General features: G+C 42.7%; 1 protein-coding gene across 4 annotated transcripts in view; it reads right to left on the bottom strand.

Moving 5' to 3' along the window:
- The window catches only part of LOC110508814 (multiple C2 and transmembrane domain-containing protein 2), a 117669-nt gene that overhangs the window by 75494 nt on the left and 15583 nt on the right, over positions 1–26592 (bottom strand). For all 4 annotated transcript variants that reach the window (XM_090222070.1, XM_090222072.1, XM_090222071.1 and 1 more), the window contains exon 2: positions 24837–25485. In XM_090222070.1, the coding sequence (XP_090078196.1) occupies positions 24837–25406 (570 nt within the window). In that variant the 5' untranslated portion in view covers positions 25407–25485. The remainder of the gene's footprint in view (positions 1–24836; positions 25486–26592) is intronic.

Below are 26592 nucleotides of genomic sequence, written 5' to 3'. Positions count from 1 at the left end.
CCACCCAGAGGTCATCAGTGGTTTAGCTTTTAAAAACTCAAGGCTCCTAAATGGACGTCATCGCCTTGAGTCTAACAGTAATTTTGACCATGTCTTTTTTCCTCATGACTTTATTCAGACCTGTCTGTGTCCTTGTGTCTTTCACAACACCAGAACCATGTAACCTGGGTACCAGTCTGTCTGTGTCCTTGTGTCTTTCACAACACCAGAACCATGTAACCTGGGTACCAGTCTGTCTGTGTCCTTGTGTCTTTCACAACACCAGAACCATGTAACCTGGGTACCAGTCTGTCTGTGTCCTTTCAGAACACCAGAACCATGTAACCTGGGTACCAGTCTGTCTGTGTCCTTTCACAACACCAGAACCATGTAACCTGGGTACCAGTCTGTCTGTGTCCTTGTGTCTTTCACAACACCAGAACCATGTAACCTGGGTACCAGTCTGTCTGTGTCCTTGTGTCTTTCAGAACACCAGAACCATGTAACCTGGGTACCAGTCTGTCTGTGTCCTTTCACAACACCAGAACCATGTAACCTGGGTACCAGTCTGTCTGTGTCCTTGTGTCTTTCACAACACCAGAACCATGTAACCTGGGTACCAGTCTGTCTGTGTCCTTTCAGAACACCAGAACCATGTAACCTGGGTACCAGTCTGTCTGTGTCCTTTCACAACACCAGAACCATGTAACCTGGGTACCAGTCTGTCTGTGTCCTTGTGTCTTTCACAACACCAGAACCATGTAACCTGGGTACCAGTCTGTCTGTGTCCTTGTGTCTTTCAGAACACCAGAACCATGTAACCTGGGTACCAGTCTGTCTGTGTCCTTTCACAACACCAGAACCATGTAACCTGGGTACCAGTCTGTCTGTGTCCTTGTGTCTTTCACAACACCAGAACCATGTAACCTGGGTACCAGTCTGTCTGTGTCCTTTCACAACACCAGAACCATGTAACCTGGGTACCAGTCTGTCTGTGTCCTTTCACAACACCAGAACCATGTAACCTGGGTACCAGTCTGTCTGTGTCCTTGTGTCTTTCACAACACCAGAACCATGTAACCTGGGTACCAGTCTGTCTGTGTCCTTTCACAACACCAGAACCATGTAACCTGGGTACCAGTCTGTCTGTGTCCTTGTGTATTTCAGAACACCAGAACCATGTAACCTGGGTACCAGTCTGTCTGTGTCCTTTCACAACACCAGAACCATGTAACCTGGGTACCAGTCTGTCTGTGTCCTTGTGTCTTTCACAACACCAGAACCATGTAACCTGGGTACCAGTCTGTCTGTGGCCTTGTGCCTTTCACAACACCAGAACCATGTAACCTGGGTACCAGTCTGTCTGTGGCCTTGTGTCTTTCACAACGCCAGAACCATGTAACCTGGGTACCAGTCTGTCTGTGTCCTTTCACAACACCAGAACCATGTAACCTGGGTACCAGTCTGTCTGTGTCCATTCACAACACCAGAACCATGTAACCTGGGTACCAGTCTGTCTGTGTCCTTGTGTCTTTCACAACATCAGAACCATGTAACCTTGGTACCAGTCTGTCTGTGTCCTTTCACAACACCAGAACCATGTAACCTGGGTACCAGTCTGTCTGTGTCCTTGTGTCTTTCAGAACACCAGAACCATGTAACCTGGGTACCAGTCTGTCTGTGTCCTTTCACAACACCAGAACCATGTAACCTGGGTACCAGTCTGTCTGTGTCCTTGTGTCTTTCAGAACACCAGAACCATGTAACCTGCGTACCAGTCTGTCTGTGTCCTTTCACAACACCAGAACCATGTAACCTGGGTACCAGTCTGTCTGTGGCCTTGTGTCTTTCACAACACCAGAACCATGTAACCTGGGTACCAGTCTGTCTGTGTCCTTGTGTCTTTCACAACACCAGAACCATGTAACCTGGGTACCAGTCTGTCTGTGTCCTTTCACAACACCAGAACCATGTAACCTGGGTACCAGTCTGTCTGTGTCCTTTCACAACACCAGAACCATGTAACCTGGGTACCAGTCTGGCTGTGTCCTTGTGTCTTTCACAACACCAGAACCATGTAACCTGGGTACCAGTCTGTCTGTGTCCTTGTGTCTTTCACAACACCAGAACCATGTAACCTGCGTACCAGTCTGTCTGTGTCCTTTCACAACACCAGAACCATGTAACCTGGGTACCAGTCTGTCTGTGTCCTTGTGTCTTTCAGAACACCAGAACCATGTAACCTGGGTACCAGTCTGTCTGTGTCCTTGTGTCTTTCAGAACACCAGAACTATGTAACCTGGGTACCAGTCTGTCTGTGTCCTTTCACAACACCAGAACCATGTAACCTGGGTACCAGTCTGTCTGTGTCCTTGTGTCTTTCAGAACACCAGAACCATGTAACCTGCGTACCAGTCTGTCTGTGTCCTTTCACAACACCAGAACCATGTAACCTGGGTACCAGTCTGTCTGTGGCCTTGTGTCTTTCACAACACCAGAACCATGTAACCTGGGTACCAGTCTGTCTGTGTCCTTGTGTCTTTCACAACACCAGAACCATGTAACCTGGGTACCAGTCTGTCTGTGTCCTTGTGTCCTTTCACAACACCAGAACCATGTAACCTGGGTACCAGTCTGTCTGTGTCCTTGTGTCTTTCACAACACCAGAACCATGTAACCTGGGTACCAGTCTGTCTGTGCCTTTCACAACACCAGAACCATGTAACCTGGGTACCAGTCTGTCTGTGTCCTTGTGTCTTTCACAACACCAGAACCATGTAACCTGGGTACCAGTCTGTCTGTGTCCTTTCACAACACCAGAACCATGTAACCTGGGTACCAGTCTGTCTGTGTCCTTTCACAACACCAGAACCATGTAACCTGGGTACCAGTCTGTCTGTGTCCTTGTGCCTTTCACAACACCAGAACCATGTAGCCTGGGTACCAGTCTGTCTGTGTCCTTTCACAACACCAGAACCATGTAACCTGGGTACCAGTCTGTCTGTGTCCTTTCACAACACCAGAACCATGTAACCTGGGTACCAGTCTGTCTGTGTCCTTGTGCCTTTCACAACACCAGAACCATGTAGCCTGGGTACCAGTCTGTCTGTGTCCTTTCACAACACCAGAACCATGTAACCTGGGTACCAGTCTGTCTGTGTCCTTGTGTCTTTCACAACACCAGAACCATGTAACCTGGGTACCAGTCTGTCTCTGTCCTTGTGTCTTTCACAACACCAGAACCATGTAACCTGCGTACCAGTCTGTCTGTGTCCTTTCACAACACCAGAACCATGTAACCTGGGTACCAGTCTGTCTGTGTCCTTGTGTCTTTCAGAACACCAGAACCATGTAACCTGGGTACCAGTCTGTCTGTGTCCTTGTGTCTTTCAGAACACCAGAACCATGTAACCTGGGTACCAGTCTGTCTGTGTCCTTGTGTCTTTCAGAACACCAGAACTATGTAACCTGGGTACCAGTGTGTCTGTGCGATCACTCCATTCTCCCAAACATGACAAGGAGTTGGAATGATCGCATAAACAGACCTGGGACCAGGCTAAGAAGCATGTGGTTATTTCAACAGATCTGGGACCAGGCTAAGAAGCATGTGGTTATTTCAACAGATCTGGGACCAGGCTAAGAAGCATGTGGTTAATTCAACAGATCTGGGACCAGGCTAAGAAGCATGTGGTTAATTCAACAGACCTGGGACCAGGCTAAGAAGCATGTGGTTATTTCAACAGATCTGGGACCAGGCTAAGAAGCATGTGGTTAATTCAACAGATTTGGGACCTGGCTAAGAAGCATGTGGTTAATTCAACAGATCTGGGACCAGGCTAAGAAGCATGTGGTTATTTCAACAGATCTGGGACCAGGCTAAGAAGCATGTGGTTATTTCAACAGATCTGGGACCAGGCTAAGAAGCATGTGGTTAATTCAACAGATCTGGGACCAGGCTAAGAAGCATGTGGTTATGTCAACAGATCTGGGAACAGGCTAAGAAGCATGTGGTTAATTCAACAGATCTGGGACCAGGCTAAGAAGCATGTGGTTATTTCAACAGATCTGGGACCAGGCTAAGAAGCATGTGGTTAATTCGTGATAATGCATCTGCTGCTGTGCATTAATATTTCCATACCACATGTATAATAGATATATAATGGATGGATTGAATAGTGACAGCACCATAGTGATATGTTAATGCTCTCATACCACATGTATAATAGATATATAATGGATGGATTGAATAGCGACAGCACCACAGTGATATGTTAATGCTCTCATACCACATGTATACTATATATAAAAACAACTATGCTTTAATTGAGAAGTGGGCACTGGTCTGAAGCTGAAAAAGAAAAGAAAATTCACATGAGCACCACAATGCCTACTCCACCCATGCTCTACCAAGGTTTTACAGCACCACAATGCCTACTCCACCCATGCTCTACCAAGGTTTTACAGCACCACAATGCCTACTCCACCCATGCTCTACCAAGGTTTTACAGCACCACAATGCCTACTCCACCCATGCTCTACCAAGGTTTTACAGCACACAGCTTTGACAACAGTAGCAATGTTGGTGAATTGTACTTCCAACTATGTGTAGGCAGGTTTCTTAGGATTCAAACCTTCTCAAACAGCCTGATTCATACTGTTAGAGGTGGCGCAGCACAATAATGGGATTTGTGCAGCGATACAAGTTAAAGTATTTGATTCTTCACCCACCACACTAATCCCATTCCATTACCTTTACAATATTATTTTTAATGAGAAGAAAACAAGCTTTGCTTTTATGCCATTACTAAGCAGTCAGACTTTAACTCGGTCCTGAGATACATCCCTGTTGCTTGGACCATTTCCTTCTTCGACAGATAAACTGTCAAGCTGGCAGACACAACAACGCTTGACCAGACTCCTACTGTTCTGAAGGTGTTCTGGCCAGGTGGTACTAAACAACGCTTGACCAGACTCCTACTGTTCTGAAGGTGTTCTGGCCAGGTGGTACTAAACAACGCTTGACCAGACTCCTACTGTTCTGAAGGTGTTCTGGCCAGGTGGTACTAAACAACGCTTGACCAGACTCCTACTGTTCTGAAGGTGTTCTGGCCAGGTGGTACTAAACAACGCTTGACCAGACTCCTACTGTTCTGAAGGTGTTCTGGCCAGGTGGTACTAGACAACGCTTGACCAGACTCCTACTGTTCTGAAGGTGTTCTGGCCAGGTGGTACTAAACAACGCTTGACCAGACTCCTACTGTTCTGAAGGTGTTCTGGCCAGGTGGTACTAAACAACGCTTGACCAGACTCCTACTGTTCTGAAGGTGTTCTGGCCAGGTGGTACTAAACAACGCTTGACCAGACTCCTACTGTTCTGAAGGTGTTCTGGCCAGGTGGTACTAGATACCCCCATATAATTTCCCAGACCACGCAGCATAATGTGCCGTTAAAACGTGGCTCTGGCATTTCGTAACCCAAACAGAAGACGAAGGTAGGAAAACAAACCATTAAGAGAGACTAAAGCAGATGTATCTTTGGCTCAGTTAGAGGGACCTACCAATATCCCTTCATGAGATCAAACTGACGATTTTGTATTTGTATTTATTAAGGATCCTCATTAGCTGCAGCTACTCTTCCTGGGGTTTATTATTGATCCCCATTAGTTCCTGCCAAGGCAGCAGCTCCTCTTCCTGGGGTTTATTATGGATCCCCATTAGTTCCTGCCAAGGCAGCAGCTACTCTTCCTGGGGTTTATTATGGATCCCCATTAGTTCCTGTCAAGGCAGCAGCTACTCTTCCTGGGGTTTATTATGGATTCCCATTAGTTCCTGTCAAGGCAGCAGCTACTCTTCCTGGGGTTTATTATGGATCCCCATTAGTTCCTGCCAAGGCAGCAGCTACTCTTCCTGGGGTTTATTATGGATCCCCATTAGTTCCTGTCAAGGCAGCAGCTACTCTTCCTGGGGTTTATTATGGATTCCCATTAGTTCCTGTCAAGGCAGCAGCTACTCTTCCTGGGGTTTATTATGGATCCCCATTAGTTCCTGCCAAGGCAGCAGCTACTCTTCCTGGGGTTTATTAGGGATCCCCATTAGTTCCTGCCAATGCAGTAGCTACTCTTCCTGGGGTTTATTATGGATCCCCATTAGTTCCTGTCAAGGCAGCAGCTACTCTTCCTGGGGTTTATTATGGATCCCCATTAGTTCCTGCCAAGGCAGCAGCTACTCTTCCTGGGGTTTATTATGGATCCCCATTAGTTCCTGCCAAGGCAGCAGCTCCTCTTCCTGGGGTTTATTATGGATCCCCATTAGTTCCTGTCAAGGCAGCAGCTACTCTTCCTGGGGTTTATTATGGATCCCCATTAGTTCCTGCCAAGGCAGCAGCTCCTCTTCCTGGGGTTTATTATGGATCCCCATTAGTTCCTGCCAAGGCAGCAGCTACTCTTCCTGGGGTTTATTATGGATCCCCATTAGTTCCTGTCAAGGCAGCAGCTACTCTTCCTGGGGTTTATTATGGATCCCCATTAGTTCCTGTCAAGGCAGCAGCTACTCTTCCTGGGGTTTATTATGGATCCCCATTAGTTCCTGCCAAGGCAGCAGCTACTCTTCCTGGGGTTTATTAGGGATCCCCATTAGTTCCTGCCAAGGCAGTAGCTACTCTTCCTGGGGTTTATTATGGATCCCCATTAGTTCCTGTCAAGGCAGCAGCTACTCTTCCTGGGGTTTATTATGGATCCCCATTAGTTCCTGCCAAGGCAGCAGCTACTCTTCCTGGGGTTTATTATGGATCCCCATTAGTTCCTGCCAAGGCAGCAGCTACTCTTCCTGGGGTTTATTATGGGTCCCCATTAGTTCCTGCCAAGGCAGCAGCTACTCTTCCTGGGGTTTATTATGGATCCCCATTAGTTCCTGCCAAGGCAGCAGCTACTCTTCCTGGGGTTTATTATGGATCCCCATTAGTTCCTGTTGCCAAGGCAGCAGCTACTCTTCCTGGGGTTTATTATGGATTCCCATTAGTTCCTGCCAAGGCAGCAGCTACTCTTCCTGGGGTTTATTATGGATCCCCATTAGTTCCTGTTGCCAAGGCAGCAGCTACTCTTCCTGGGGTTTATTATGGATCCCCATTAGTTCCTGTCAAGGAAGCAGCTACTTTTCCTGGGGTTTATTATGGATCCCCATTAGTTCCTGCCAAGGCAGCAGCTACTCTTCCTGGGGTTTATTATGGATCCCCATTAGTTCCTGTTGCCAAGGCAGCAGCTACTCTTCCTGGGGTTTGTCATGGTTCCCCATTAGTTCCTGCCAAGGCAGCAGCTACTTTCCCTGGGGTCCAGCTAAATTAAGTCAGTTCATACAATTTTAAAACATTACAATACATTCCCCAGGCCCCTACTCCACCACTACCACATACCTACAGTACTAAATCCATGTGTATGTATAGTGCGTATGTTATCGTCCGTGTGTTTTTGTGTGTGTGTGTGTGTGTGTGTGTGTGTGTGTGTTGCTTCACAATCCCTGCTGTTCCATAAGGTGTTTTTTAATCTGCTTTTTTTAATCAAATTTTACTGCTGCATCAGTTACTTGATGTGGAATAGAGTTCCATGTAGTCATGGCTCTATGTAGTACTGTGGAATAGAGTTCCATGTAGTCATGGCTCTATGTAGTACTGTGGAATAGAGTTCCATGTAGTCATGGCTCTGTGTAGTACTGTGGAATAGAGTTCCATGTAGTCATGGCTCCATGTAGTACTGTGGAATAGAGTTCCATGTAGTCATGGCTCCATGTAGTACTGTGGAATAGAGTTCCATGTAGTCATGGCTCTATGTAGTACTGTGGAATAGAGTTCCATGTAGTCATGGCTCTGTGTAGTACTGTGGAATAGAGTTCCATGTAGTCATGGCTCTATGTAGTACTGTGGAATAGAGTTCCATGTAGTCATGGCTCTATGTAGTACTGTGGAATAGAGTTCCATGTAGTCATGGCTCTGTGTAGTACTGTGGAATAGAGTTCCATGTAGTCATGGCTCTGTGTAGTACTGTGGAATAGAGTTCCATGTAGTCATGGCTCTATGTAGTACTGTGGAATAGAGTTCCATGTAGTCATGGCTCTGTGTAGTACTGTGGAATAGAGTTCCATGTAGTCATGGCTCTGTGTAGTACTGTGGAATAGAGTTCCATGTAGTCATGGCTCTGTGTAGTACTGTGGAATAGAGTTCCATGTAGTCATGGCTCTATGTAGTACTGTGGAATAGAGTTCCATGTAGTCATGGCTCTATGTAGTACTGTGAGCATCCCATAGTCTGTTCTGAACTTGGGGACTGTGAAGAGACCTCTTGTGGCATGTCTTGTGGAGTATGCATGGGTGTCTGAGCTGTGTGCCAGTAGTTTAAACAGACCTCTGGTAGCATGTCTTGTGGGGTAGTCATGGGTGTCTGAGCTGTGTGTTAGTAGTTTAAACAGACCTCTGGTAGCATGTCTTGTGGAGTATGCATGGGTGTCTGAGCTGTGTGCCAGTAGTTTAAACAGACAGCTCTGTGCATTCAACATGTCAATACCGCTCATAAATAAAAGCAGTGATGAAGTCAATCTCTCCTCCACTTTCAGCCAAGAGAGAATGCATATCATTAACATTAGCTCTCAGTGGGTTTTGTGATGAATGAGCCATCTGGAGCTGAATGGTGTTTGACCAGATTCAATGCTCTTTCACAGTAAACAAATTGACAACAGACTTTCAGCACGCTGATAGGGAAGGACATTCAACAAGCACAGCACCTACACAAATGACTGATGATTGGCTGAGAGAAATTGATCAATACATATTGTTGATTTCATTCATGTACTGTTTGTAACTACCCTGGTAGGTTGATTGATAACCTGAACCAGGCTGCAGGCACTGGTTACAGTTTGAAGCTCTCTCTTAAGTAGGCAGTCTGATGAGAGCCAGTCAATATTTAACATCACCCAGAAAGTATACCTCTCTGTTGAGATCACATACACTATCAAGCATACTGACTGTTAGCACTTGGTGGTCTATAGCAGCTTCCCACCAGAATGGGCTTTATGTGAGGCAGATGAACCTGTAGCCATATTACTTCAACAGTTTTTAACATGAGATCCTCTCTAATATTTACAGGAATGTGGTTCAGAATATAAACAGCAACACCTCCAGCTTTGGCATTTCTGTCTTTTCTGTAGATGTTATAACCATGTATTGCTAGCACTGTATCAAAGGTATTATCTATGTGAGTTACAGAGATAGTCAGATTATGAATGTCATCTGTTACAAGCAAGTTATTGATTTCATGAACCTTGTATCTAAAGCTACATATGTTAACGTGGGCTATTTCTAACACTTTTCTGGGATGCTTGATTGTTTTTCTTGCTTTACTGGGAAGCTTCGTAGAGGTAGACATGCTCAGGTTATTTTTATTAGTGCAGGGTGAGATGCACACTGTGGACTTCCTGCTAGGGCACACCACATCAGTGCTAGCAGCATAACTCTGGTTCATAGGTATATGATTACTGTATAAAACAGCTGTAGGATCAGCAGAGGCATTCATGGAGGTAAGAGGGACAGAAATCAGGTTACTTACATTGCGTCTTCTAACGCCTCTGGGATAATGTACATTTGCTGAATAATTATGATGACTCAGCGACACAATGGTGGGGATTAACAGAGCTGGGCTTGGGTCATTGATCAGTCGTGTCTCAACGCGGCCTAATAATGCTGTGAAAGGATCCAGGAACCCAAATTATTTGGGTGGATCCCATCCTCCGTATATAAAATAAGCTTTGTTACCAGAAGGAATTTAAATTGTCAGTAAATGTCACACCCACAGAGCTACAACAGTCTGGTAGCCAGTTATAGAGGGATAAACGTCTGCTGTAATGTTCAATAGTCTGGTAGCCAGTTATAGAGGGATAAACGTCTGCTGTAATGTTCAATAGTCTCTTAGCCAGTTATAGAGGGATAAACGTCTGCTGTAATGTTCAATAGTCTGGTAGCCAGTTATAGAGGGATAAACGTCTGCTGTAATGTTCAATAGTCTGGTAGCCAGTTATAGAGGGATAAACGTCTGCTGTAATGTTCAATAGTCTGGTAGCCAGTTATAGAGGGATAAACGTCTGCTGTAATGTTCAATAGTCTGGTAGCCAGTTATAGAGGGATAAACGTCTGCTGTAATGTTCAATAGTCTCGTAGCCAGTTATAGAGGGATAAACGTCTGCTGTAATGTTCAATAGTCTCGTAGCCAGTTATAGAGGGATAAACGTCTGCTGTAATGTTCAATAGTCTGGTAGCCAGTTATAGAGGGATAAACGTCTGCTGTAATGTTCAATAGTCTGGTAGCCAGTTATAGAGGGATAAGCGTCTGCTGTAATGTTCAATAGTCTGGTAGCCAGTTATAGAGGGATAAACGTCTGCTGTAATGTTCAATAGTCTCGTAGCCAGTTATAGAGGGATAAACGTCTGCTGTAATGTTCAATAGTCTCGTAGCCAGTTATAGAGGGATAAACGTCTGCTGTAATGTTCAATAGTCTGGTAGCCAGTTATAGAGGGATAAACGTCTGCTGTAATGTTCAATAGTCTCGTAGCCAGTTATAGAGGGATAAACGTCTGCTGTAATGTTCAATAGTCTCGTAGCCAGTTATAGAGGGATAAACGTCTGCTGTAATGTTCAATAGTCTGGTAGCCAGTTATAGAGGGATAAACGTCTGCTGTAATGTTCAATAGTCTGGTAGCCAGTTATAGAGGGATAAACGTCTGCTGTAATGTTCAATAGTCTGGTAGCCAGTTATAGAGGGATAAACGTCTGCTGTAATGTTCAATAGTCTGGTAGCCAGTTATAGAGGGATAAACGTCTGCTGTAATGTTCAATAGTCTGGTAGCCAGTTATAGAGGGATAAACGTCTGCTGTAATGTTCAATAGTCTGGTAGACAGTTATAGAGGGATAAACGTCTGCTGTAATGTTCAATAGTCTCGTAGCCAGTTATAGAGGGATAAACGTCTGCTGTAATGTTCAATAGTCTGGTAGCCAGTTATAGAGGGATAAACGTCTGCTGTAATGTTCAATAGTCTCGTAGCCAGTTATAGAGGGATAAACGTCTGCTGTAATGTTCAATAGTCTCGTAGCCAGTTATAGAGGGATAAACGTCTGCTGTAATGTTCAATAGTCTGGTAGCCAGTTATAGAGGGATAAACGTCTGCTGTAATGTTCAATAGTCTGGTAGCCAGTTATAGAGGGATAAACGTCTGCTGTAATGTTCAATAGTCTCGTAGCCAGTTATAGAGGGATAAACGTCTGCTGTAATGTTCAATAGTCTGGTAGCCAGTTATAGAGGGATAAACGTCTGCTGTAATGTTCAATAGTCTGGTAGCCAGTTATAGAGGGATAAACGTCTGCTGTAATGTTCAATAGTCTGGTAGCCAGTTATAGAGGGATAAACGTCTGCTGTAATGTTCAATAGTCTCGTAGCCAGTTATAGAGGGATAAACGTCTGCTGTAATGTTCAATAGTCTGGTAGCCAGTTATAGAGGGATAAACGTCTGCTGTAATGTTCAATAGTCTCGTAGCCAGTTATAGAGGGATAAACGTCTGCTGTAATGATCAATAGTCTGGTAGCCAGTTATAGAGGGATAAACGTCTGCTGTAATGTTCAATAGTCTGGTAGCCAGTTATAGAGGGATAAACGTCTGCTGTAATGTTCAATAGTCTCGTAGCCAGTTATAGAGGGATAAACGTCTGCTGTAATGATCAATAGTCTGGTAGCCAGTTATAGAGGGATAAACGTCTGCTGTAATGTTCAATAGTCTCGTAGCCAGTTATAGAGGGATAAACGTCTGCTGTAATGTTCAATAGTCTGGTAGCCAGTTATAGAGGGATAAACGTCTGCTGTAGTGTTCAATAGTCCCCCTGTCCGGGGGTGTCCTCGGAGTGGGCCACAGTGTCTCCTGACCCCTCCTGTCTCAGCCTCCAGTATTTATGCTGCAGTAGTTTATGTGTCGGGGGGCTAGGGTCAGTTTGTTATATCTGGAGTACTTCTCCTGTCCTATTCGGTGTCCTGTGTGAATCTAAGTGTGCGTTCTCTAATTCTCTCCTTCTCTCTTTCTCTCTCTCGGAGGACCTGAGCCCTAGGACCATGCCCCAGGACTACCTGACATGATGACTCCTTGCTGTCCCCAGTCCACCTGGCTGTGCTGCTGCTCCAGTTTCAACTGTTCTGCCTTATTATTATTCGACCATGCTGATCATTTATGAACATTTGAACATCTTGGCCATGTTCTGTTATAATCTCCACCCGGCACAGCCAGAAGAGGACTGGCCATCCCACATATGCTCTCTCTAATTCTCTCTTTCTTTCTCTCTCTCGGAGGACCTGAGCCCTAGGACCATGCCCCAGGAATACCTGACATGATGACTCCTTGCTGTCCCCAGTCCACCTGACTGTGCTGCTGCTCCAGTTTCAACTATTCTGCCTTATTATTATTCGACCATGCTGGTCATTTATGAACATTTGAACATCTTGACCATGTTTTGTTATAATCTCCACCCGGCACAGCCAGAAGAGGACTGGCCACCCCACATAGCCTGGTTCCTCTCTAGGTTTCTTCCTAGGTTTTGGCCTTTCTAGGGAGTTTTTCCTAGCCACCGTGCTTCTTCACCTGCATTGCTTGCTGTTTGGGGTTTTAGGCTGGGTTTCTGTACAGCACTTTGAGATATCAGCTGATGTACGAAGGGCTATATAAAATAAATTTGATTGATTGATTGAATAGTCTGGTAGACAGTTATAGAGGGATAAACGTCTGCTGTAATGTTCAATAGTCTCGTAGCCAGTTATAGAGGGATAAACGTCTGCTGTAATGTTCAATAGTCTCGTAGCCAGTTATAGAGGGATAAACGTCTGCTGTAATGTTCAATAGTCTGGTAGCCAGTTATAGAGGGATAAACGTCTGCTGTAATGTTCAATAGTCTGGTAGCCAGTTATAGAGGGATAAACGTCTGCTGTAATGTTCAATAGTCTCGTAGCCAGTTATAGAGGGATAAACGTCTGCTGTAATGTTCAATAGTCTGGTAGCCAGTTATAGAGGGATAAACGTCTGCTGTAATGTTCAATAGTCTGGTAGCCAGTTATAGAGGGATAAACGTCTGCTGTAATGTTCAATAGTCTCGTAGCCAGTTATAGAGGGATAAACGTCTGCTGTAATGTTCAATGCCACGATTTAGCGAGGGCAGGGGGACAGATATTATGAGGCATTTGTTGGTGACAAGTAGAGACCCAATCAGGAATTTCAAAACCATCTTCTGCTGTTCTGACCTGCCCTTCATAATGCCATTCGACCCCACATGAACCATGACAGTGTCAGCCCCAGGTGACTCTCTGATCCAGAGAGTGGTGGTTCAGGCTGTTTGCAGGACACAACAGCCAGAGGGACAGAGCTCTGATCCAGAGAGTGGTGGTTCAGGCTGTCTGCAGGCCACAACAGCCAAAAGGACAGAGCTCTGATCCAGAGAGTGGTGGTCCAGGCTGTGTGCAGGACACAACAGCCAAAGGGACAGAGCTCTGATCCAGAGAGCACGGCTCAGTGGAGGGGGGCCGCTGTGGTCCAGGCTGTACCCAGGCAGTTGACTGACTAGGCCAGGGAGAGGTAGCTGGAGGGCCATCCACAGCCATGGAGGGAACACCCAAGCCCCCGGCAGAAGACAGCTGGTACAGGGGCTCAAAATGCGATTTGCACGTCTTATTAAGTCTGGAAGCGGGAGAAGAAGGCAGGGGGCCGAGAAAATGTAAACAGTACTTTCAGGTGTCAGGGAAAATGTAACCAGTACTTTCAGGTGTCAGGGTAAATGTAACCAGTACTTTCAGGTGTCAGGGTAAATGTAACCAGTACTTTCAGGTGTCAGAGAAAATGTAACCAGTACTTTCAGGTGTCAGAGAAAATGTAACCAGTACTTTCAGGTGTCAGGGTAAATGTGACCAGTACTTTCAGGTGTCAGGGAAAATGTAACCAGTACTTTCAGGTGTCAAGGTAAATGTAACCAGTACTTTCAGGTGTCAGGGAAAATGTAACCAGTACTTTCAGGTGTCAGAGAAAATGTAACCAGTACTTTCAGGTGTCAGGGAAAATGTAACCAGTACTTTCAGGTGTCAGGGAAAATGTAACCAGTACTTTCAGGTGTCAGGGAAAATGTAACCAGTACTTTCAGGTGTCAGGGAAAATGTAACCAGTACTTTCAGGTGTCAGGGAAAATGTAACCAGTACTTTCAGGTGTCAGGGAAAATGTAACCAGTACTTTCAGGTGTCAGGGAAAATGTAACCAGTACTTTCAGGTGTCAGGGAAATGTAAACAGTACTTTCAGGTGTCAGGGTAAATGTAACCAGTACTTTCAGGTGTCAGGGAAAATGTAACCAGTACTTTCAGGTGTCAGGGAAAATGTAACCAGTACTTTCAGGTGTCAGGGAAAATGTAACCAGTACTTTCAGGTGTCAGGGAAAATGTAACCAGTACTTTCAGGTGTCAGGGAAAATGTAACCAGTACTTTCAGGTGTCAGGGTAAATGTAACCAGTACTTTCAGGTGTCAGGGAAAATGTAACCAGTACTTTCAGGTGTCAGAGAAAATGTAACCAGTACTTTCAGGTGTCAGGGTAAATGTAACCAGTACTTTCAGGTGTCAGGGTAAATGTAACCAGTACTTTCAGGTGTCAGGGTAAATGTAACCAGTACTTTCAGGTGTCAGGGTAAATGTAACCAGTACTTTCAGGTGTCAGGGTAAATGTAACCAGTACTTTCAGGTGTCAGAATGTAGTGGAGGAAAATAAAAAATATTCCAAAATAAAGATAAGTAGAGTTACACCAAAAAACAACTTACGTAGTAGAGGTCGATCTCTATTACGTAGTACTTAGAGTCATTTTACTTGAGTATTTTACTGCTCTTGGTATACAGACGCCAGTGATGACTTTCACTTTAGCAGTGATAAATTCATGAACTTCTTTGAGGAAAATATTATGATTATTAGAAAGCAAATTACGGACTCCTGCACAACTCTGCCAGGACCTAGGATCAAGAGAGACGCTCAAGTGTTTTAGTACTATTTCTCCTGACACAATGATGAAAATAATCATGGCCTCTAAACCTTCAAGCTGCATACTGGACCCTATTCCAACTAAACTACTGAAAGAGCTGCTTCCTGTGCTTGGCCCTCCTATGTTGAACATAATAAACGGCTATCTATCCACCGGATGTGTACCAAACTCACTAAAAGTGGCAGTAATAAAGCCTCTCTTGAAAAAGCCAAACCTTGACCCAGAAAATATTAAAAAACTATCGGCCTATATCGAATCTTCCATTCCTCTCAAAATTTTTAGAAAAGGCTGTTGCGCAGCAACTCACTGCCTTCCTGAAGACAAACAATGTATACGAAATGCTTCAGTCTGGTTTTAGACCCCATCATAGCACTGAGACGGCACTTGTGAAGGTGGTAAATTACATTTTAATGGCATCGGACCGAGGCTCTGCATCTGTCCTCGTGCTCCTAGACCTTAGTGCTGCTTTTGATACCATCGATCACCACAGAGATTGGAAACCCAAATTGGTCTACACGGACAAGTTCTGGCCTGGTTTAGATCTTATCTGTCGGAAAGATATCAGGTTGTCTCTGTGAATGGTTTGTCCTCTGACAAATCAACTGTAAATTTCGGTGCTCCTCAAGGTTCCGTTTTAGGACCACTATTGTTTTCACTATATATTTTACCTCTTGGGGATGTTATTCGAAAACATAATATTAACTTTCACTGCTATGCGGATGACACACAGCTGTACATTTCAATGAAACATGGTGAAGCCCCAAAATTGCCCTTGCTAGAAGCATGTGTTTCAGACATAAGGAAGTGGATGGCTGCAAACGTTCTACTTTTAAACTCGGACAAAACAGAGATGCTTGATCTAGGTCCCAAGAAACAAAGAGATCTTCTGTTGAATCTGACAATTATTCTTAATGGTTGTACAGTCGTCTCAAATACAACTGTGAAGGACCTCGGCGTTACTCTGGACCCTGATCTCTCTTTTGAAGAACATATCAAGACCATTTCAAGGACAGCTTTTTTCCATCTATGTAACATTGCAAAAATCAGAAACTTTCTGTCCAAAAACGCTACGGTCACAAGACGCAGGCCTTCTAATTGTCCCTAGAATTTCTAAGCAAACAGCTGGAGGCAGGGCTTTCTCCTATAGAGCTCCATTTTTATGGAACGGTCTGCCTACCCATGTCAGAGATGCAAACTCGGTCTCAACCTTTAAGTCTTTACTGAAGAGTCATCTCTTCAGTGGGTCATATGATTGAGTGTAGTCTGGCCCAGGAGTGGGAAGGTGAACGGAAAGGCTCTGGAGCAACGAACCACCCTTGCTGTCTCTGCCTGGCCGGTTCCCCTCTTTTCACTGGGATTCTCTGCCTCTAACCCTATTACAGGGGCTGAGTCACTGGCTTACTGGGGCTCTCTCATGCCGTCCCTGGAAGGGGTGCGTCACCTGAGTGGGTTGATTCACTGATGTGGTCATCCTGTCTGGGTTGGCGCCCCCCCCCTTGGGTTGTGCCGTGGCGGAGGTCTTTGTGGGCTATACTCAGCCTTGTCTCAGGATGGTAAGTTGGTGGTTGAAGTTATCCCTCTAGTGGTGTGGGGGCTGTGCTTTGGCAAAGTGGGTGGGGTTATATCCTTCCTGTTTGGCCCTGTCCGGGGGTGTCCTCGGATGGGGCCACAGTGTCTCCTGACCCCTCCTGTCTCAGCCTCCAGTATTTATGCTGCAGTAGTTTATGTGTCGGGGGGCTAGGGTCAGTTTGTTATATCTGGAGTACTTATCCTGTCCTATTCGGTGTCCTGTGTGAATCTAAGTGTGCGTTCTCTAATTCTCTCCTTCTCTCTTTCTTTCTCTCTCTCTGAGGACCTGAGCCCTAGGACCATGCCTCAGGACTACCTGACATGATGACTCCTTGCTGTGCCCAGTCCACCTGGCTGTGCTGCTGCTCCAGTTTCAACTGTTCTGCCTTATTATTATTCGACCATGCTGGTCATTTATGAACATCTTGGTCATGTTCTGTTATAATCTCCACCCGGCAAAGCCAGAAGAGGACTGGCCACCCCACATATGCTCTCTCTAATTCTCTCTTTCTTTCTCTCTCTCGGAGGACCTGAGCCCTAGGACCATGCCCCAGGACTACCTGACATGATGACTCCTTGCTGTCCCCAGTCCACCTGACCGTGCTGCTGCTCCAGTTTCAACTGTTCTGCCTTATTATTATTCAACCATGCTGGTCATTTATGAACATTTGAACATCTTGGCCATGTTCTGTTATAATCTCCACCCGGCACAGCCAGAAGAGGACTGGCCACCCCACATAGCCTGGTTCCTCTCTAGGTTTCTTCCTAGGTTTTGGCCTTTCTAGGGAGTTTTTCCTAGCCACCGTGCTTCTACACCTGCATTGCTTGCTGTTTGGGGTTTTAGGCTGGGTTTCTGTACAGCACTTTGAGATATCAGCTGATGTACGAAGGGCTATATAAATACATTTGATTTGATTTGATATAGGAGCAGATTGTATACAGACACCAGTGATATAGGAGCAGATTGTATACAGACACCAGTGATGTAGGAGCAGATTATATACAGACACCAGTGATGTAGGAGCAGATTGTATACAGACACCAGTGATGTAGGAGCAGATTGTATACAGACACCAGTGATGTAGGAGCAGATTGTATACAGACACCAGTGATGTAGGAGCAGATTATATACAGACACCAGTGATGTAGGAGCAGATTATATACAGACACCAGTGATGTAGGAGCAGATTATATACAGACACCAGTGATGTAGGAGCAGATTATATACAGACACCAGTGATGTAGGAGCAGATTATATACAGACACCAGTGATATAGGAGCAGATTGTATACAGACACCAGTGATGTAGGAGCAGATTATATACAGACACCAGTGATGTAGGAGCAGATTGTATACAGACACCAGTGATATAGGAGCAGATTGTATACAGACACCAGTGATGTAGGAGCAGATTTTATACAGACGCCAGTGATGTAGGAGCAGATTGTGTACAGACACCAGTGATGTAGGAGCAGATTGTGTACAGACGCCAGAGATGTAGGAGCAGATTGTGTACAGACGCCAGAGATGTGGGAGCAGATTGTGTACAGACGCCAGTGATGTGGGAGCAGATTGTGTACAGACGCCAGTGATGTGGGAGCAGATTGTGTACAGACGCCAGTGATATAGGAGCAGATTGTATACAGACACCAGTGATGTAGGAGCAGATGATATACAGACACCAGTGATGTAGGAGCAGATTATATACAGACACCAGTGATGTAGGAGCAGATTATATACAGACACCAGTGATGTAGGAGCAGATTGTGTACAGACGCCAGTGATATAGGAGCAGATTGTGTAACCCTACACGACCACCATGTCTAGCATCCAGTGGGGTTCTCTTGGAAAGAAGAATCACTGTAAGGCTAAATCATATTTAATAAACCCGACTATCTGACTCCATTTAATAAACCCGACTATCTGACTCCATTTAATAAACCTGACTCCATTTAATAAACCCGACTATCTGACTCCATTTAATAAACCTGACTATCTGACTCCATTTAATAAACCTGACTATCTGACTCCATTTAATAAACCTGACTATCTGACTCCATTTAATAAACCTGACTCCATTTAATAAACCTGACTATCTGACTCCATTTAATAAACCTGACTCCAATTAATAAACCTGACTATCTGACTCCACTTAATAAACCTGACTATCTGACTCCATTTAATAAACCCGACTATCTGACTCCATTTAATAAAACTGACTCCATTTAATAAACCCGACTATCTGACTCCACTTAATAAACCTGACTATCTGACTCCATTAAATAAACCTGACTCCATTTAATAAACCTGACTATCTGACTACACTTAATAAACCTGACTATCTGACTCCATTAAATAAACCTGAATCCATTTAATAAACCTGACTATCTGACTCCACTTAATAAACCTGACTATCTGACTCCATTTAATAAACCCGACTATCTGACTCCATTTAATAAACCTGACTATCTGACTCCATTTAATAAACCCGACTATCTGACTCCATTTAATAAACCCGACTATCTGACTCCATTTAATAAACCTGACTATCTGACCTCATTTAATAAACCTGACTATCTGACTCCACTTAATAAACCTGACTATCTGACTCCATTTAATAAACCTGACTATCTAACTCCATTTAATAAACCCGACTATCTGACTCCATTTAATAAACCTGACTATCTGACTCCATTTAATAAACCTGACTATCTGACTCCATTTAATAAACCTGACTCCATTTAATAAACCCGACTATCTGACTCCATTTAATAAACCTGACTCCATTTAATAAACCCGACTATCTGACTCCACTTAATAAACCTGACTATCTGACTCCATTTAATAAACCTGACTATCTGACTCCATTTAATAAACCCGACTATCTGACTCCATTTAATAAACCCGACTATCTGACTCCATTTAAATCTAATCAAATCAAATCAAATTTTATTTGTCACATACACATGGTTAGCAGATGTTAATGCGAGTGTAGCGAAATGCTTGTGCTTCTAGTTCCGACAATGCAGTAATAACCAAAAAGTAATCTAACTAACAATTCCAAAACTACTGTCTTGTACACAGTGTAATGGGATAAAGAATATGTACATAAGGATATATGAATGAGTGATAATAAACCTGACTATCTGACTCCATTTAATAAACCTGACTCCATTTAATAAACCCGACTATCTGACTCCATTTAATAAACCTGACTCCATTTAATAAACCTGACTATCTGACTCCACTTAATAAACCTGACTATCTGACTCCATTTAATAAACCCGACTATCTGACTCCATTTAATAAACCCGACTATCTGACCTCATTTAATAAACCTGACTCCATTTAATAAACCTGACTCCATTTAATAAACCTGACTATCTAACTCCATTTAATAAACCTGACTCCATTTAATAAACCTGACTCCATTTAATAAACCTGACTCCATTTAATAAACCTGACTCCATTTAATAAACCTGACTCCATTTAATAAACCTGACTATCCGACTCCATTTAATAAACCCGACTATCTGACTACAATTAATAAACCTGACTCCATTGAATAAACCCGACTATCTGACTCCATTTAATAAACCTGACTCCATTTAATAAACCTGACTATCTGACTCCATTTAATAAACCTGACTCCATTTAATAAACCTGACTCCATTTAATAAACCTGACTATCTGACTCCATTTAATAAACCTGACTATCTGACTCCATTTAATAAACCTGACTCCATTTAATAAACCTGACTCCATTTAATAAACCTGACTCCATTTAATAAACCTGACTCCATTTAATAAACCTGACTCCATTTAATAAACCTGACTATCCAACTCCATTTAATAAACCCGACTATCTGACTCCATTTAATAAACCTGACTCCATTTAATAAACCCGACTATCTGACTCCATTTAATAAACCTGACTCCATTTAATAAACCTGACTCCATTTAATAAACCTGACTACCTGACTCCATTTAATAAACCTGACTCCATTTAATAAACCTGACTATCTGACTCCATTTAATAAACCTGACTATCTGACTCCATTTAATAAACCTGACTATCTGGCTCCATTTAATAAACCTGACTATCTGACTCCATTTAATAAACCTGACTATCTGACTCCATTTAATAAACCTGACTATCTGACTCATTTAATAAACCTGACTCCATTTAATAAACCTGACTCCATTTAATAAACCTGACTATCTGACTCCATTTAATAAACCTGACTCCATTTAATAAACCTGACTATCTGACTCCATTTAATAAACCTGACTATCTGACTCCATTTAATAAACCTGACTCCATTTAATAAACCTGACTATCTGCCTCCATTTAATAAACCTGACTATCTGACTCCATTTAATAAACCTGACTATCTGCCTCCATTTAATAAACCTGACTATCTGACTCCATTTAATAAACCTGACTCCATTTAATAAACCTGACTATCTGACTCCATTTAATAAACCTGACTATCTGACTCCATTTAATAAACCTGACTCCATTTAATAAACCTGACTATCTGACTCCATTTAATAAACCTGACTATCTGACTCCATTTAATAAACCTGACTCCATTTAATAAACCTGACTATCTGACTCCATTTAATAAACCTGACTCCATTTAATAAACCCGACTATCTGACTCCATTTAATAAAACTGACTCCACTTAATAAACCTGACTATCTGACTCCATTTTATAAACCTGACTATCTGACTCCATTTAATAAACCTGACTACCTGACTCCATTTAATAAACCTGACTATCTGACTCCATTTAATAAACCTGACTATCTGACTCCATTTAATAAACCTGACTCCATTTAATAAACCTGACTATCTGACTCCATTTAATAAACCTGACTCCATTTAATAAACCTGACTATCTGACTCCACTTAATAAACCTGACTATCTGACTCCATTTAATAAACCCGACTATCTGACTCCATTTAATAAAACTGACTCCATTTAATAAACCCGACTATCTGACTCCACTTAATAAACCTGACTATCTGACTCCATTAAATAAACCTGACTCCATTTAATAAACCTGACTATCTGACTACACTTAATAAACCTGACTATCTGACTCCATTAAATAAACCTGACTCCATTTAATAAACCTGACTATCTGACTCCACTTAATAAACCTGACTATCTGACTCCATTTAATAAACCCGACTATCTGACTCCATTTAATAAACCTGACTATCTGACTCCATTTAATAAACCCGACTATCTGACTCCATTTAATAAACCCGACTATCTGACTCCATTTAATAAACCTGACTATCTGACCTCATTTAATAAACCTGACTATCTGACTCCACTTAATAAACCTGACTATCTGACTCCATTTAATAAACCTGACTATCTAACTCCATTTAATAAACCCGACTATCTGACTCCATTTAATAAACCTGACTATCTGACTCCATTTAATAAACCTGACTATCTGACTCCATTTAATAAACCTGACTCCATTTAATAAACCCGACTATCTGACTCCATTTAATAAACCTGACTCCATTTAATAAACCCGACTATCTGACTCCACTTAATAAACCTGACTATCTGACTCCATTTAATAAACCTGACTATCTGACTCCATTTAATAAACCCGACTATCTGACTCCATTTAATAAACCCGACTATCTGACTCCATTTAAATCTAATCAAATCAAATCAAATTTTATTTGTCACATACACATGGTTAGCAGATGTTAATGCGAGTGTAGCGAAATGCTTGTGCTTCTAGTTCCGACAATGCAGTAATAACCAACAAGTAATCTAACTAACAATTCCAAAACTACTGTCTTGTACACAGTGTAATGGGATAAAGAATATGTACATAAGGATATATGAATGAGTGATAATAAACCTGACTATCTGACTCCATTTAATAAACCTGACTCCATTTAATAAACCCGACTATCTGACTCCATTTAATAAACCTGACTCCATTTAATAAACCTGACTATCTGACTCCACTTAATAAACCTGACTATCTGACTCCATTTAATAAACCCGACTATCTGACTCCATTTAATAAACCCGACTATCTGACCTCATTTAATAAACCTGGCTCCATTTAATAAACCTGACTCCATTTAATAAATCTGACTATCTAACTCCATTTAATAAACCTGACTCCATTTAATAAACCTGACTCCATTTAATAAACCTGACTCCATTTAATAAACCTGACTCCATTTAATAAACCTGACTATCCGACTCCATTTAATAAACCCGACTATCTGACTACAATTAATAAACCTGACTCCATTTAATAAACCCGACTATCTGACTCCATTTAATAAACCCGACTATCTGACTCCATTTAATAAACCCGACTATCTGACTCCATTTAATAAACCTGACTCCATTTAATAAACCTGACTCCATTTAATAAACCTGACTATCTGACTCCATTTAATAAACCTGACTATCTGACTCCATTTAATAAACCTGACTATCTGACTCCATTTAATAAACCTGACTCCATTTAATAAACCTGACTCCATTTAATAAACCTGACTCCATTTAATAAACCTGACTCCATTTAATAAACCTGACTATCCAACTCCATTTAATAAACCCGACTATCTGACTCCATTTAATAAACCTGACTCCATTTAATAAACCCGACTATCTGACTCCATTTAATAAACCTGACTCCATTTAATAAACCTGACTCCATTTAATAAACCTGACTACCTGACTCCATTTAATAAACCTGACTCCATTTAATAAACCTGACTATCTGACTCCATTTAATAAACCTGACTATCTGACTCCATTTAATAAACCTGACTATCTGACTCCATTTAATAAACCTGACTATCTGACTCCATTTAATAAACCTGACTATCTGACTCCATTTAATAAACCTGACTATCTGACTCATTTAATAAACCTGACTCCATTTAATAAACCTGACTCCATTTAATAAACCTGACTCCATTTAATAAACCTGACTACCTGACTCCATTTAATAAACCTGACTCCATTTAATAAACCTGACTATCTGACTCCATTTAATAAACCTGACTATCTGACTCCATTTAATAAACCTGACTATCTGACTCCATTTAATAAACCTGACTATCTGACTCCATTTAATAAACCTGACTATCTGACTCCATTTAATAAACCTGACTATCTGACTCCATTTAATAAACCTGACTCCATTTAATAAACCTGACTATCTGACTCCATTTAATAAACCTGACTATCTGACTCCATTTAATAAACCTGACTCCATTTAATAAACCTGACTATCTGACTCCATTTAATAAACCTGACTATCTGACTCCATTTAATAAACCTGACTATCTGACTCCATTTAATAAACCTGACTCCATTTAATAAACCTGACTATCTGACTCCATTTAATAAACCTGACTATCTGACTCCATTTAATAAACCTGACTCCATTTAATAAACCTGACTATCTGACTCCATTTAATAAACCTGACTATCTGACTCCATTTAATAAACCTGACTCCATTTAATAAACCTGACTATCTGACTCCATTTAATAAACCTGACTCCATTTAATAAACCCGACTATCTGACTCCATTTAATAAAACTGACTCCACTTAATAAACCTGACTATCTGACTCCATTTTATAAACCTGACTATCTGACTCCATTTAATAAACCTGACTATCTGACTCCATTTAATAAACCCGACTATCTGACTCCATTTAATAAACCTGACTCCATTTAATAAACCTGACTCCATTTAATAAACCTGACTATCTGACTCCATTTAATAAACCCGACTATCTGACTCCATTTAATAAACCCGACTATCTGACTCCATTTAATAAACCTGACTCCATTTAATAAACCTGACTATCTGACTTCACTTAATAAACCTGACTATCTGACTCCATTTAATAAACCTGACTCCATTTAATAAACCTGACTATCTGACTCCATTTAATAAACCTGACTCCATTTAATAAACCTGACTATCTGACTCCATTTAATAAACCTGACTCCATTTAATAAACCTGACTATCTGACTCCATTTAATAGTATAGTAAAACCATGTGCAATCAAGACTGACTAAGATCAAGAAATGGTCACGAGGAGAAAATATCAAATCAAATTAATTAAATCAGACCATAGTAACACCAGCCATAATGCACCATAGTAAGCTGTAAAACTCTGTTTACCTGAGTCATGTCCTCTGATATCTCCACTGAGGGGATCTCTCTGCTGTGCAGGCCAATGGGAGTGGTAGTGTGTTCACTACAGTGTCCCGTGTGGTCCTGCAGCTCCAAGTCCTCTGTCCCTGACCCCCCTCCAGCAGAAGCAGCTCTCAGCACATGGCTCTCCTCTGACAGGTCCTCCTCCTTATAAGGAGCAGCACTGGGTTCACTACACACCGACTCCTGGGACGTCCAGTCAGCCTGGTCCACCGGGACACTCAGTCTGTTTAGAGCAGCGTCGCTCCCAGCACTCCCAGCCGTGTTAACGGTGTGAGAGCTAGCACCTCCTCCCTGCCTTCTGTCTCCAACAGTCTTAATGGTGGGAGTGTTGGGGCTGCTGTAGGTCTGGTAGTCCTGCTGGGCCAGGGAGGAGGTGGGGGTGATGTCTGGGACAGAGGAACTCATCCTGTGGTTTAAGACATGTTCTGGACACACCTCAGTCTTCTTTCTGCCCCGTCGGAGGGTAGAGAGGAGGGGCTGGGCGCGATGCCGCAGGTGGGACAACACACCGGACTTCTTAGAAGGGGAGTCCATGGTGATGAGCAGGAAGAGGAGGAGAGGGTGTTGATAGTGCTCTGAGGTCTATCTAGGGTTTAACATCCATCACTGAAAGCTGTGAAATAGAGAGACAGGAAGACGCAATTAGACTGAAACCAAACTGTGAACTGTATGTTGGTCATCATTACCACAATCACATTTTCACTGGTTAGTAGCTAACTATGAAAACTATCTACCGACTAAGACTGAGGAGCAGAGAAGGACTTGATTATTAGATCAAATACAATGTCATGTTTTACATTAGATCTAGTTCTATGACTGCATTCACAATGAGATGAGGGTGTTCAGCAGACTAAACCTAATAGACTGTATTGGCTGTCGTTCATGTGACATCACAGCAGTCTGGCCCCTGGATATTCTTCCTTCCTTTCACATGTAAACTATATGTGTGTCATCATCCCACCACTGACAGCAGTCCCAATAGTTCCCTATTACAGTAGTCAAACTAGAAAGACAAAGTACAATAGATGAATCAGTTGATAAGAGCTCAATTTAGTATGGTGCTAACCTCTACCTCTAGTCTGAAATCACTGCTGTATACTGCTAACCTGCTAACATCTAGTCTGATATCACTGCTGCATGCTGCTAACCTGCTAACATCTAGCCTGATATCACTGCTGCATGCTGCTAACCTGCTAACATCTAGCCTGATACCACTGCTGCATGCTGCTAACCTGCTAACATCTAGCCTGATACCACTGCTGCATGCTGCTAACCTCTACCTCTAGTCTGAAATCACTGCTGTATGCTGCTAACCTGCTAACATCTAGCCTGATATCACTGCTGTATGCTGCTAACCTGCTAACATCTAGTCTGATTTTACTGCTGCATGCTGCTAACCTGCTAACATCTAGTCTGATATCACTGCTGCATGCTGCTAACCTGCTAACATCTAGCCTGATATTACTGCTGTATGCTGCTAACCTGCTAACATCTAGCCTGATATTACTGCTGTATGCTGCTAACCTGCTAACATCTAGCCTGATATCACTGCTGTATGCTGCTAACCTGCTAACATCTAGCCTGATACCAATGCTGTATGCTGCTAACCTGCTAACATCTAGCCTGATATCACTGCTGTATGCTGCTAACCTGCTAAAATCTAGCCTGATATCACTGCTGTATGCTGCTAACCTGCTAACATCTAGCCTGATATCACTGC

This window comes from Oncorhynchus mykiss, chromosome 26 (genome assembly GCF_057628025.1).
Source record: "Oncorhynchus mykiss isolate SJ-2025 chromosome 26, ASM5762802v1, whole genome shotgun sequence".
NCBI classification, from domain to species: Eukaryota; Metazoa; Chordata; class Actinopteri; order Salmoniformes; family Salmonidae; genus Oncorhynchus; species Oncorhynchus mykiss.
Note: the sequence above shows the minus strand (reverse complement) of the source record. Positions and strands in the feature narration are given on the sequence as shown.